The following is a 13,379-nucleotide window of genomic DNA, read 5'->3' on the forward strand; positions in this document are numbered from 1 at the left end:
AAAAAAAAAAAAAAAGTGATAAATGAAAATTCTGCAGTCTGACACTGTTTATTGTAGAAATATTTCTGTAATCATGTTTAACCATACACATATAGAAACTGGTATTTCCTCTGTCATATTTATCCAAACTATCGTTCACTTTTGGTAAAAGTTCTTTTTTAAAAAAACTGCTTGTTTAAAAATTCTGTAAAATGTTTTTTTCACAAACTTGAATTAAAAAAAAAATACTACCTAGTTTATCAAGCAAAACTTAAGAAAATTTTACACCTTCCCCAGAGATAAGGATAACATCCTTCAGTGATATTTTAGGTAACATTAAGAGGATTAATGAGTGTTTATATGAGAGTTTAACAATTAGATAAGTAAACAAACACTGACATATTTATTCTGAAAATTGTTTTAAATCTAAGGCCAAATATTCAGTCACTCTATTAAAACCACATACCAAAATTTGGAATATATTTAAAATGCTGGTTATTTTAGGATTTGGCAGATATTAAGTTGAAATATTAAAATCTAAATAACAAGAGCAAATAAGAGATAAATAGAAGGACAGACAGAAGGGGAAAAATTTGAGAGGACAGTATTTGAAATGTACTGATTTTCTTTTCAAAGAAATTGACTTATAAAATAATCAACTGAAGCTAGGTTAAAAGCTAGGTATACATCAACTACATTTTTATGTACCAGTCAATGGAAAGTGCAATTTAAAAAACAAAGTGATTTTTAATATTACCAGAAAACACCAAGCACTAGGAAAAAATTTACCAAAAGACTAAAAGGCATAAAAACATCATATTAAGATGAATTAAAGAAGACCCAAGTAAATGCAGGGATATACCATGTTCACTGTTTGGAAGATGTAAATATTGTAAGAATGAAAATTCTCCTAAATTGATCCATGGATTTAACGTAATCCCAATCAAAATTCCAGCAGAGTAGGTGTAAGCATACACAGACGTGTGTGTAGGGAAAAACTAGTAAGCTGATTCTAAATTTCTTTTCAGTCTTTTCAGTAAATGGTGGCTTAACAGGATATCCATAAAGAAAAGGAAATAAATGAATCCTGATACCTAACGCACGAAATAACCTGTTCTTATAAATTTCCTAAAAGTTCCCTCTGAAGGGAGATGTTACTGCTGCTCAACAAATATTGTACAATATTTCAACCTCCAAACGTTATAAGTGAAGGTTCAATTATAAATTAAATCAACTTGTTCTATTACTATGATAAAAGATTACAACACTGAAATAATAGAAATGGAAACAGTGCATAGTCTCATCTTTTAAGTTTTAATTTCTTTTTTCATACTTTTAAGTAATAGCTCATTTTTAGTATTGCACACGAAGCAACTTCACTACATATACCACTGGGTCTCAACTTAGACTCCAGGACTATTTGTGAGAAATGTTGCACGTAATTTCCTAACATTCCATTAAGAAGGAAAATATGATTTCCAGGATTTAAATTTGAACGTAACCTTGCTTTCACTTGAATTCCAAATGCATTACTGAGGAGACAAAGAGAGTCAGATTACACCCATCAAGGTGAGATGAGCACCTAAGCCCGGCTATTCCTTTGGGAACACATCAGTATCTGAATGAAATTCATCAAGAAGTACTGTATGAGTAAACAAGGGAGCGGCTGATCTAGACCACAGCTGAGAATCATACAAAAAAAAAAAAGAAAAGAAAAAGAAAAAGCACTAAGCAATCAAAAATCTAGTCAATCTATCTTACACACTTTATTCATATGACCTATAGACCAAAATCCCAGACTTCTAATTCAGCATGCAGGGAGGAAGGGACTCACTGATAAAGATAAAGCTGTTAGTGACACCAAAACATTACAGTTGCTACAAGGAAGGGAGGCAGAAAAACTCTAAAATTGAGACCTAAAAGTTCTAAATGTTTATCTGTGGACATTCAACACAAGCCAAATGGGCAGGGCAGCCCACAACAAACAACTACTTCTGGAAATACCATGAATTTTAGACTGTGGGGTGATCATGTTAATACAGACAGCTTGAATGATAGAGCATACATCATATATAGAATGCAGTGGGAGAGTAAATTTCCCCTCACCCATGTCCTCCTGCCAGCCTGTTCTTCTCAAACCTAATAGTTAAAAGCTGGAGAAGATATGTTATGCTACTGAAAGATTTTGTGTAAAATTACTATAATTTCTTTAATTTAGATATTTTAAAAAAGGTACACTTTAACTGGAAAATTAATTCACATAATATCTAAACAATGCAGGGTTAAGAAATATATACTATCCTTGACTTAACAAAGTTGTTAACTAAGAATTTAAACTAAACATTAGAAGCTAGATGTTTCAAATCTGATTATGAAACCAACAAATTATACAGATACAGGTTATGTAGAAAACAAGCTTGCAATTCATTTTAAAACAAGCAAATATTCTAGTGCCTCCTTTGTATATAGCCTTTATATTAAAGAACAAAGAAATGAGAAAGAAACAGAATCACTCCCCACACCTCCCACTGCAGAAGAAGAATTAAGGGTTTCAAGGAGGGCCAAAACAGGCTAATAGGAATTCTCTCTTTAAAATCATATACTTACATCCAGCAAAAATAACCGTTCCAAATATGTTATCTTCGGTTGTAAAAACCACATTTGTTCCACTACTTGCAGAAACAGAAATATTACGAATCTTGATTGCAACATTTTCCCCATCAAGATGGATCAAGGGGCAGTTTGTATGGCCAATCAGTGCTGATAATACTTTTTCTTGACTTACACAACAAAATGTTATGTCTGAGCCTACAAGTATCACTTTATCTTGAGGAAAAACCTTAGTCTGAGAATCAGGCATCCCTAGAAAGAAAAGGAGGAATTATGAGCTACAGAAGTCCTTTACATAAACTTTTCTATATTTTAAGACTTTTTTTTCATAAGATGACTTTTAAAATAGCCCAGTATATACACTACAAACTGTTAGGTACTTTGGATGGTCCAAAGATAAGGTGTGTTCCACAGCTTTTGTAGGAGCAAGATATATACAAGAAATTTTTAAAAAGTGTATGTGGTTTTATTCTAAATAAATACATAAATTTATTCTATTTAATCTAAAGCTAATGTCATAGGTTTATATCTAAGAAGTCTAAGAGTTGAAATTCTGTGGGTTTATATATACATGTGAACAATCCACGCCCTCCAAAAATCACTAATTAAATAATTCCATTCCTTTTATTCAATGTATTTAGGGCATATGTCTTACTTTCCATTGGCCTAAATACATGCCCAAGTACTCCACATCCTAAAAAACAATTTTCTTTCATCTAGTCCCCTTCCTTCCTCCAATCCTTTTCTCCATAGAGAGATCTATCTCTACAATGATTACCAGCCTTTTCAGGATTTCATTTTATGATCAACAATTTTCCAGGCCCCCCATCCAAACTGCCAACATTCTCCCTGTGTATCAGTTTTACTTAATGTATGGATGGTTTTTGTTATGCTTGCAGATCCCCGTGTTCCTGGCAATAACTATGCAGTCTCTAGGGTCTGCTCTGTGAGCCAGAAATTGGGAACTATTTTTTTTTTTAAATAGATTTCATCTCAGTATCATCTATACACAATTTTTAATGCTCTTCACTTCCTATGACAGTGATTTTCAAACCTGGATGTTTATCCAACCACTCAGAAAGTTCTTTCAAAATACAGATTCCTGAAGCCTATCTCAGACTTTTAGATCAAAATCTCCAGGGATGGTGGGCTTAGAAGCTCCCAGGTAATCCTCATGCAGCTGAGTGAGGCTATGAGAACTGAAAGCTGAAACTAAATCTTACTCTTAAGTAAGACTAATTTAATTCATTTGAAACAAAAATTCTTTATATATAAGCTTACAAGAAATGTTCTTCACAGGGCTCCAGTCACTCCACTCTTTGTGACCAGAAAAATGAAGACTGTCAATGTAGCATCTAATTTCCACAAAATGAATGGCACACTCCAAGGGCATATCTGAGGCCCAACTCCAGTGATGAAGTGTATCTTTGCCATTCAGAGTTGTGTTGTGGGTCACCTAAAAATGAACACAAACACAAAACTGTATTTCCAAGTAGCAATATGTTTTGCTCTCCTTTAGAATTAAAGGACACAACAGACTCTATATAGTCATCAGCTAAGTTTATGGTTTATCCTTTAATACAACTGAGTTTTGTGTAAGGTGTAATAGCAGAGTAACAATAATCATGATTCATTTTTGTTTACTTCTTCAACTTTAGGCCCTAACGTATTATATAAGATGTTGCTATTCATTGAAACATTCAATTTGGTACGCAAGAAAATACAGGTTGAGTATCCCTTGGGACCACAAGTGTGTTGGATTTTGGACCTTTTCAGATTGCATTATATACTTCTCAGATAAGCATCTCTAATCTAAAAATCTAAAATCTGCCTGGGCACGGTGGCTCACACCTATAATTTACCCAGCACTTTGGTAGGCTGAGACGGGCAGATCTCTTGAGCCCAGGAGTACAAGCCAGCCTGGACAATATGATGAAACCTCGTCTCTACAAAAAATAAAAAATAAAAAATAAAAAAATAAAATTAGCCAGGCATGCTGGTTTGTGCTTGTAGTCCCAGCAACTCAGGAGGCTGAGGTGGGAAGGTCTATTGAGCCTGGAAAGTCAAGGCTACAGTGAGCTGAGATCATGCAACTGCACTCCAGCCTGGGTGGCAGAATGATATCCTGTCTAAAAACAACAACAAATAAATAAAATAACAAAAATCCCAAATCTGAAATGCTCCAGTAAGCATTTCCTTTGAGCATCATAGTGGGGCTCAGAAAGTTTTGAATTTTGAAACACTTTGAATTTTGGATTTTCAGATAAGGGATGCTCAACCTGTATACCACTGCCTAATGACCTAAATTTTTCATGGAGTAAAAGTCATGAATGGGGTTGTACTTTCAAAAGTTTAAGTCAAGGAGAGGAGCAGCATTTCAAAAAAATAGTTTAAGACTAGATTTGTTTTTTATTATTATAAGTATTCTATATATTTACTTTTATTTTTAAATAGAATTTTAAATATGTATGTTATACTAATACAAAATATTATCAATTGTGAGAAATGAGCAAGATTCAATAAAACATTGAGGTGCTATAAAAGATAACTTGGGACTTCTAGGTAAACACAACAGATTAAACAAATATTTCCTTCTCCCTTACCTCCTGAAATCACTTCAAAGTAGGAGTAAACAGATTTTTTTAAAAGGTGTGAATGGACAAAGACAAAATACAGGAGATAAAGCAACATCACTAAAATCTGGAAGCTGGAAAGCAAATGGATAATGGTAACTGATGTAGAAGACCTGAGAAAACGCAATCTTAAGCATCCAATGGGAAATACAGGAAACCAGTTTGTTTCTATTACAGAAACGCCAAAGGGCTCAGTGAGTGGCTGTCCCAGGCTCCCCTGGAAATAAAGAGCTCAAAACAGCAGGACTGCTTGAAAGTCCTTTGAAGATATGTTGGCAACCCAGATCCCTTCCCATACTCCATGCTATCGAAGGACTACCTTTGTTTACCTTGGCAGAAGAATAAAGATTTATGTTCTGGAAGAGTAAAACAGAGTATCTTTGGATTGAAGAATTTTAGGAAGAGATGAAAATGGGGACTATCATTCCAAAAACAGGGGGATTGCTAACCTATGCCTTCTTCCTCTGCTCAGCTCGCAGGATACTGGTTTGCCAGATTAATCCTCACCAGGTAATAGTCTAAATGAACTTTTCTGAGTCACATGAACAGCTCAAGATAAAATACCTAAAATAAAATTTGGCATTTGCCACCTGCATAGCCCATCCTCATCACTCTAGAGGGAGGGCCCTCATCAACCAGTCCTATCCAGAGAAACCAAAGTTCCAATTAGATTAAAAAAAAATTTTTAAGAGCCCCTCACTTAACTATGAGCAGCAATCAGGATGACCAGAAAGTGTACAAGAAATTCTAATATGAAAGTCAATAACCAAAAAAAGAAAAGAAAAAGAAAAAAATGTGAGGAAACAGGGCATGTAGAAAAAAATTTTTAATCATTAGCATCCTCAGAGATAAGATATTGCATCCATGAAACAAAAACTATATACATTAAAAAAATCCTTTCAAAGAAAGGATCTTCTATAAATTAATAAACATATGAATAGAAATTCAATAGCAAGATGCAAAATTCAGTTTAGAAGAAATTTCTCAGAAAATAGAAAATACATAGAAAACAAGAAAGATAAAAACAATCAGAGGATTGTTGTGGAAGGTTCACGAAGAACAGAAGTTCTTAAAAAAAAAAAAAAGGAGAAAAGAGAAGGACAAATCAAAGAAATAAAACAAGAAATTCCCAAGCTGACACACATGCATTTTTAGACTGACAGGAGCCCAATGAGTGTCCAGCACAACAGATAAAGATAGATCCACACTAAGAAACAATGGAATCATACCTTCAAAATCTTGACAAAATTTCCCAACCTATAATTCTTACCCAGTTAAACTAGTAATCATGCACGAGTGCAGAACAGACATTTTCATAAATGTGGTATCTCCATGTATTCATTTGGTAAGCATTTTACACTCCGCCCAGTAACGTATGATATGAAAGTTCCAGTTCCTCTGCAACTTCTCAGTATTAGTAATTGATAAGCTTTTAAATTTTTAAATAACTAAATTAAAAGAATAAATTATATTTGCAAGTGAGCTGTTATAGACAGCAAAGAATATCTACAATAGCAAGTAACTACTGGAATACAGTTGGCTCCCTCTATTCATCGCTCCGCATCTGTGGGGTTAACCAACTGTGGATCAAAAATACTTGGAAAAAAATTTGCATCTGTGCTAAACATGTGCAGACATTTCTTGTCCTTATTCCTTAAACAATACAGTGTAACAACTACTTACACAACGTTTACATTGTATTAGGTATTACAAATAATCTAAAAAGGGTTTAAAATATACAGGAGGATGTCTGTAGATTGTATGCAAACATTACACCATTTTACATCAGGAACTTGAGCATCTTTGAATTCTGGTATCTAAGGGAGGTCTGGAAGCAATCCCCCAAAAGATATCAAGGGATAAGTGCATATGCTTCCACAAAAATGAGGAAATAAGAGAAAAACCGGAGATTTAGCAAAAAGAAGATCCATCTTAAGACAAACTTGTAGGAAATACCCTAGATGATGGAGACCCCTTGGACCACAGCTTCCTAAGGAATGTGCTGAAAGACACTGAGGTCTATCTTGAGTGAGCTATAAATATATCTAGGTATTAATCCATTCAAACCTAGAACTGATCGGTAGGGGTTGAGGCTACTGGAGCCTCTGTGATGCCTCTGGCCACAAGTGGTCTATTTTACCACACTCTGTGCTATACAAATATTATCAGTGTCTGTGTGAAACCTTCTGTGAATAAGGTTGGGAAGCCAGTCAGAAGGCCCTCAGAGAGATTTATTCGCAAAGACAAAACTGATAAAATACTTAGTATATTTGAAAATTGCAAGGAGATCTACACAGCCTGCAAAGAATTTAGGATTAAAGTAATGAAGCAGAGAAATAAACAAAAAAACAAGATAATATAAGGAGTGTACAAAAAAGTGGATTTTTTAATAGACCATAATACAAATGATGAATACTGTTCTACCAAAAATTATCATAGATTCCACTGGAAAAAGATAGGAAAATGGCAGGCTGCAGGGAGAAGGAGTGAGAGGGAGGAGCAGAAAGAAATAAGGCGGTGGGGTGACAGGAGAAAAGGGAGGGGGACTGCTATCAAGAAATAGCAACATAAGCATGCTATTTGGAGAAATGAAGATAAATAATGAAAGGGATCAGTTAAAAGAGCTGAAACAGGTTGTTTCCAGGGAAAGTCAAGGAGGAGTATTTGTATGGGGGGAGCAGTGCCTAGTGAGCTCTTCCCGGTGTGCGCAGCACACAGCTCCCACTGCTGGACACAGAGACCATGTACAGACAAGTGCCTCACAAATGAAACATGAATGCAAAGCATTCTTGATTTTTAAATTTTAAAATAATAGCCTTATTACAAAATAATAGACTTATAACATCATAAAATGATCACAAGCAATTTTGTCTTAAATATTGACATTAATAACATACAATTAATAAAAATGTCCTGGGGCATTTTCCCTTTACAGCTCTAAAGAAATGTGTTCTTTCTCATTGCTTCTTGCTATTATTTTCCCAAACAAATTTTTTCCCAAAAGTAGGGAATTACTGTCTTGTCATTGGCTGACTTACGCACGTTGAGGAATGAGTTATATGGTTTTAGCATAACAGTCCCTTCATTTAAGTCTGATTTCACTCACATTTCAGAGTGTCCCTCTTTAATTCTAGTATTCTCTACTTAGTTCCTCCTCAAGTTACATTAAAAATAAAAAAGCCTTGTCCCTATCCATCTGACAAAGGGCTAATATCCAGAATCTACAAGGAACTTAAACAAATTTACAAGAAAAAAATCAAACAACCCCATCAAAAAGTGGGCAAAGGATATGAACAGACAGTTCTCAAAAGAAGACATTTATGTAGACAATAACAAAAAGCTCATCATCACTTGTCATTAGAGAAATGCAAATCAAAACCACAATGAGATACCATCTCATGCCAGTTAGAATGGCGATCATTAGAAAGTCTGGAAACAACAGACGCTGGAGAGGATATGGAGAAATAAGAATGCTTTTATACTGTCGGTGCGAGGGTAAATTAGTTCAACCACTGCGGAGGACAGTGTGATGATTCCTCAAGGATCTAGAAGCAGAAATACCATTTGATCCAGCAATCCCATTACTGGCTATATACCCAAAGGATTATAGATCATTCTACTATAAAGACACATGCACACGTATGTTTATTGCAGCACTATTCACAATAGCAAAGACTTAGAACCCACCCAAATGCCCATCAATGATAGACTGGATAAAGAAAATGTGGCACATATACATCATGGAATACTAAGCAGCCATAAAAAAGGATGAGTTCATGTCCTTTGCAGGGACGTGAATGAAGCTGGAAGCCATCATTCTCGGCAAACTAACACAGGAACAGAAAACCAAACACAGCATGTTCTCGCTCATAAGTGGGAGCTGAATAATGAGAACACATGGACACAGGGAGGGGGACATCACACACTGGGGCCTGTCAGGGATTGCGGGACTAGGGGAAAGATAGCATTAGGAGAAATACCTAATGCAGATGATGCACTGATGGGTGCAGCAAACTACCATGGCACATACATACCTATGTAACAAACCTTCAGTTTTGCACATGTATCCCAGAATTTAAAATGTAATAAAAAAATTACAAAATTAAATAAATAAATAAAAAAGATTCATCCCTAAAGGGAATAGTGACAAATAATATTTGTTTAGCAGCTTTACAGATACACTATTTACTTTGCAGACCCTAGAGCAAATATTGCCACTGTACCAATGATAAAAATGAGGTTTGAGGAGTTATCCTAAGCCTATAAGTGGTAACTCAGAGTGCAAAATGTTAGGCCATAATGACAAGTTAAGCAATATAATTTAAATAAATAATAGCTTTAAGACAGCACTGGTAGAGCTGTATCAAAGTTAGCTGCAAATTAGATTAACAGACAAGACTTGCCATGAGAATCAAGAAAATTGAGTTTGTAGGCTGAATTAAGATGGGCTTTAAGGCCGGGCGCGGTGGCTCATGCCTGTAATCCCAGCACTTTGGGAAGCCGAGGCAGGCGGATCATGAGGTCAGGAGATGGAGACTACCCTGGCTAACAAGGTGAAACCCCATCTCTACTAAAAATACAAAAAATTAGCTAGGTGTGGTGGCTCGTGCCTGTAGTCCCAGCTACTGGGGAGGCTGAGGCAAGAGAATTGCTTGAACCCGGGATGTGGAAGTTGCAGTGAGCCGAGATTGCGCCACTGCGCTCCAGCATGGGCAACAGAGCGAGACTCTTGACTCCAAAAAAAAAAAAAAAAAAGATGGGTTTTAAAATAAGGAGTAGGCAGTCTGGGCAAAAAAGTGAGACCCCATCTCTAGAAAAAATGAAAAAAAAAAAAAAAAAAGTTGGGCACAGCTGCATGCATCTGTAGCCCCAGCTACTCAGGACACTGAGGCAAGAGTATCCCTTGAGCCTAGGAGTTTGAGGCTGCAGTCAGCTATATGATAATGCCACTGTACTCCAGCCTAGGTGACAGAGCAGAACCCTATCTCTAAAAACAAAACAAAACAAATAAAATAAAATAAGGGGTAGGATTTGACCTGGGTCTTGAAATGTAGGTTCAAGTAGGATATGTGAGAAGGAAGGGGACGACATTTTAAATTAAAAATATATATATTTCTTATAAAATATAAATTGTAGCAGTTAAGAGAAGACTCGGAAACCAAGCTGCCTGGGTTGGAATCCTGACTCCACCACTTAAAAGTCTTCCTGTGACTCTGTTACCATCTGTAAAATGGGAATAATAATAGTATCACCCTCCTGGGACTGTTGTGAGGATAAAACGAACCAAAGTATACAGTAATGTGCTATATAACAATATTTCAGTCAATGTGGGACCACATATACCATGGTGGTCCTTCAAGATTATAATGGAGCTGAAAAATTCCTATTACCAAGTGACATCATAGCCAACATAATGTCATAGTGCAATATATTACTCATGTGTCTGTAGCGATGCTGGTATAAACAAACCTACTGTGCTGCTGGTATAAGAGTATAACACATGTAATTGTACTCTGTACACAATACTTGATAATGATAATAAATGACTATGTTACTAGTGTAAGTATCTAGTGTACTACACTTTCTATCATTATTTTAGAGGGTACTCCTACACATTTTTAAAAGTTAACTGTAAAACAGCTTCAGGCAGGTCTTTCAGGAGGGATTCCAGAAGAAGACCTTGTTACCAGAGGAGATGAGAGCTCCACACGTTACTGCCCCGAAGACCTTCCAGTGGGACAAGATGTGGAGGTGGAAGACTACTACACTGACAATCCTGGCCCTGTGTAGGCCTAGGCTAATGTGTGTGTTTTTGTCTTTGTTCTTAACAAAAAAGCTTACAAAGTTAAAGAAAAATAATTTTTAAAAATACAAACAAGTTTATAGAGTAAGGATATAAAAATATTTTTGTACAGCTGTATAATGTGTTTGTTTCAAGATAAGTGTTAATACGAAAGAGTTAAAACGTTTTTTAAAAATTAAAAGTTCTAAAGTAAAAAAGTTATAGTAAGCTAAGGTTAATTTATTACCAAAGAAAGAGAAAAAGTTTTATAAATTTAGTGTGGTCTAATTGTACTGTGTTTATAAAGACTACAGTGGTGAAGAGTCATGTCCTAGGCCCTCACATTTACTCACTGACTCACCCAGAGAAACTCAGTCCTGCAAGCTCCATTCACGGTAAGTGCCTTATACAGGTGTACCATTTTTTATCTCTTTAAACATTTTATTGATACATAGTATTTATGGGATACATGTGAGTATTGATTACATGTAGAGAATGTGTAATGATCAAGTCAGGGTATTTGGGGTATCCATTATCTTATGAGTATCATCATTTCTATGTGTTGGGAACATATCAAGTCTTCTAGCTACTTTGAAATATATAATACATGGATGCTAACTACAGTTACCCTACTTGGCTATCTAACATTAGAACTTGTATCTTCTATCTAACTGTATATTTGTACCCATTCACCAACCTCTCTTCCTGCCCCTGTCCCACCAACACACCCTTCTCAGCCTCTAGTATTTATCATTCTATTATTAATAATATCTCTACCTCCATGAGATCAGCTTTTTTAGTCTCCATGAGTGAGTAAAAACATATTATATTTATCTTTCTGTGCCTGGCTTATTTCACTTAGCATAGTGGCCTCCAGTTCCATCCTGTTCATTCTTTTTTTATGGCCAAACAGAATTCCATTGTGTGTACATATCACATTTTCTTTATCCACTCATCTACTGAGGGACACTTAGGTTGATTCCATGTATTTTCTATTGTGAATAGTGCCATGATAAACATGTGAATTCAGGTAACCCTTTAATATACTAATTTCTTTTCCTTTGGACAGATACCCAGAAGTGGGACTGCTGGATCCTATAAAAGTTCTCTTTTTAGTTTTTTGAGGTATCTCCATACCGATTTCCATAGTAGTTGTACTAATTTACATTCCCAATCACATTGTATAAGAACTTCCCATGCTCCACATCCTCACCAACATATAAGTTTTTTTGTCTTTTTAATAATAGCCATTCTAACAGAAGTGAGTTAATTTGACTGTGGTTTTACTTTGTATTTCCCTGGTAAGTAGCGACGTGGCTGCATTTTTTCATATACCTGTTGTCCATATGTCTTCTTTTGAGAAATGTCTATTTATGTCCTTTGCCCACATTACAATGGCAGTATTAATTTTTTAATTCTTGAGTTGTTTTAGTTCACGGTAGATTCTGGATATTAGTCCTTTGTTGGACAAATAGTTTGGAAATGTTTTCTCCCATTCAACAAACTGTCTCTTCACTCCGTTGCATTCTAGTCTCAGCAGCTGCAGTCTCTGCTTCCCTCACGTTTCAGCCTTAGCAGTGGCACATCACGCCCCACTTGTGCTTCAGCAGCCGCAGGCAGAGGACTCCGGGCACATGGAATACACTTTAGCAGTGGAGCCACTGCTGGTGTTCTGCTGGCTGCCTCACTTTCTTCTCCCTTCCCTGCTTTAGGTGCTTCCTGTTACTTCTCTTGAATCCCAATGCTCTCTAGGATGATCTATTTGAAGTGTGACTATCTACTACTCCCTATCTTGCTTCTTTGTTGCAGAGAAGGTGAGTACAAGATGCCTCTAGTGAGCCATCTTGAAGCCCCTCCTCCATTTAAAGTCTTCTATACCATATTTTAACATACCTTTTCTATATTCAGATACAGAAATACTTACCATCATTACAATTGCCTCCATTATTCAGTACAGTAACACACCATACAGGTTTGTATGTGGCCTAGAAGCAACAGGTTATTGTCCCATATAGGCTAGGTGCTAGCTGACTAACGTTATTTTAGGAATGAAATACATTGTCAAAGAGAAACAATGAGAAAGTATGAAATATAGAATAATCTTTTCTTATTATCTTTACTAATCTATGTACTTGAGCAACTTGAACAAATAAACTGTAAAATCACAAGATGGTCTTCTAATTCTTAAACCTGTAACTAAGTAAACTCCAGATCTATCAAGAAAAAGAGTAAAAGGCTGAAAGCAAACATTTTTCCATGTAACAGCTGTCAAATTTTTCATAACTGTTGTTCATGACTCCTTAGAGGTCATTCATAAACAGGATTGAAAAAACGAGAGAGAGAAAAAGCATGTACTGATAAATTCAAGCTTACAG

At 35.8% G+C, this 13,379-nt stretch overlaps 1 protein-coding gene across 2 annotated transcripts in view; it reads right to left on the reverse strand.

The window, feature by feature from the left end:
* The window catches only part of LIFR (leukemia inhibitory factor receptor alpha), a 115,470-nt gene that overhangs the window by 33,349 nt on the left and 68,742 nt on the right, over window positions 1–13,379 (reverse strand). For both annotated transcript variants that reach the window (XM_011944392.1, XM_011944393.1), the window contains exons 6-7: window positions 3,871–4,045; window positions 2,587–2,841 (exon numbers count right to left, since the gene is read on the reverse strand). In XM_011944392.1, the coding sequence (XP_011799782.1) occupies window positions 2,587–2,841; window positions 3,871–4,045 (430 nt within the window). The remainder of the gene's footprint in view (window positions 1–2,586; window positions 2,842–3,870; window positions 4,046–13,379) is intronic.

This window comes from Colobus angolensis, unplaced genomic scaffold (assembly GCF_000951035.1).
Source record: "Colobus angolensis palliatus isolate OR3802 unplaced genomic scaffold, Cang.pa_1.0 Scaffold230, whole genome shotgun sequence".
Lineage (NCBI taxonomy): Eukaryota > Metazoa > Chordata > Mammalia > Primates > Cercopithecidae > Colobus > Colobus angolensis.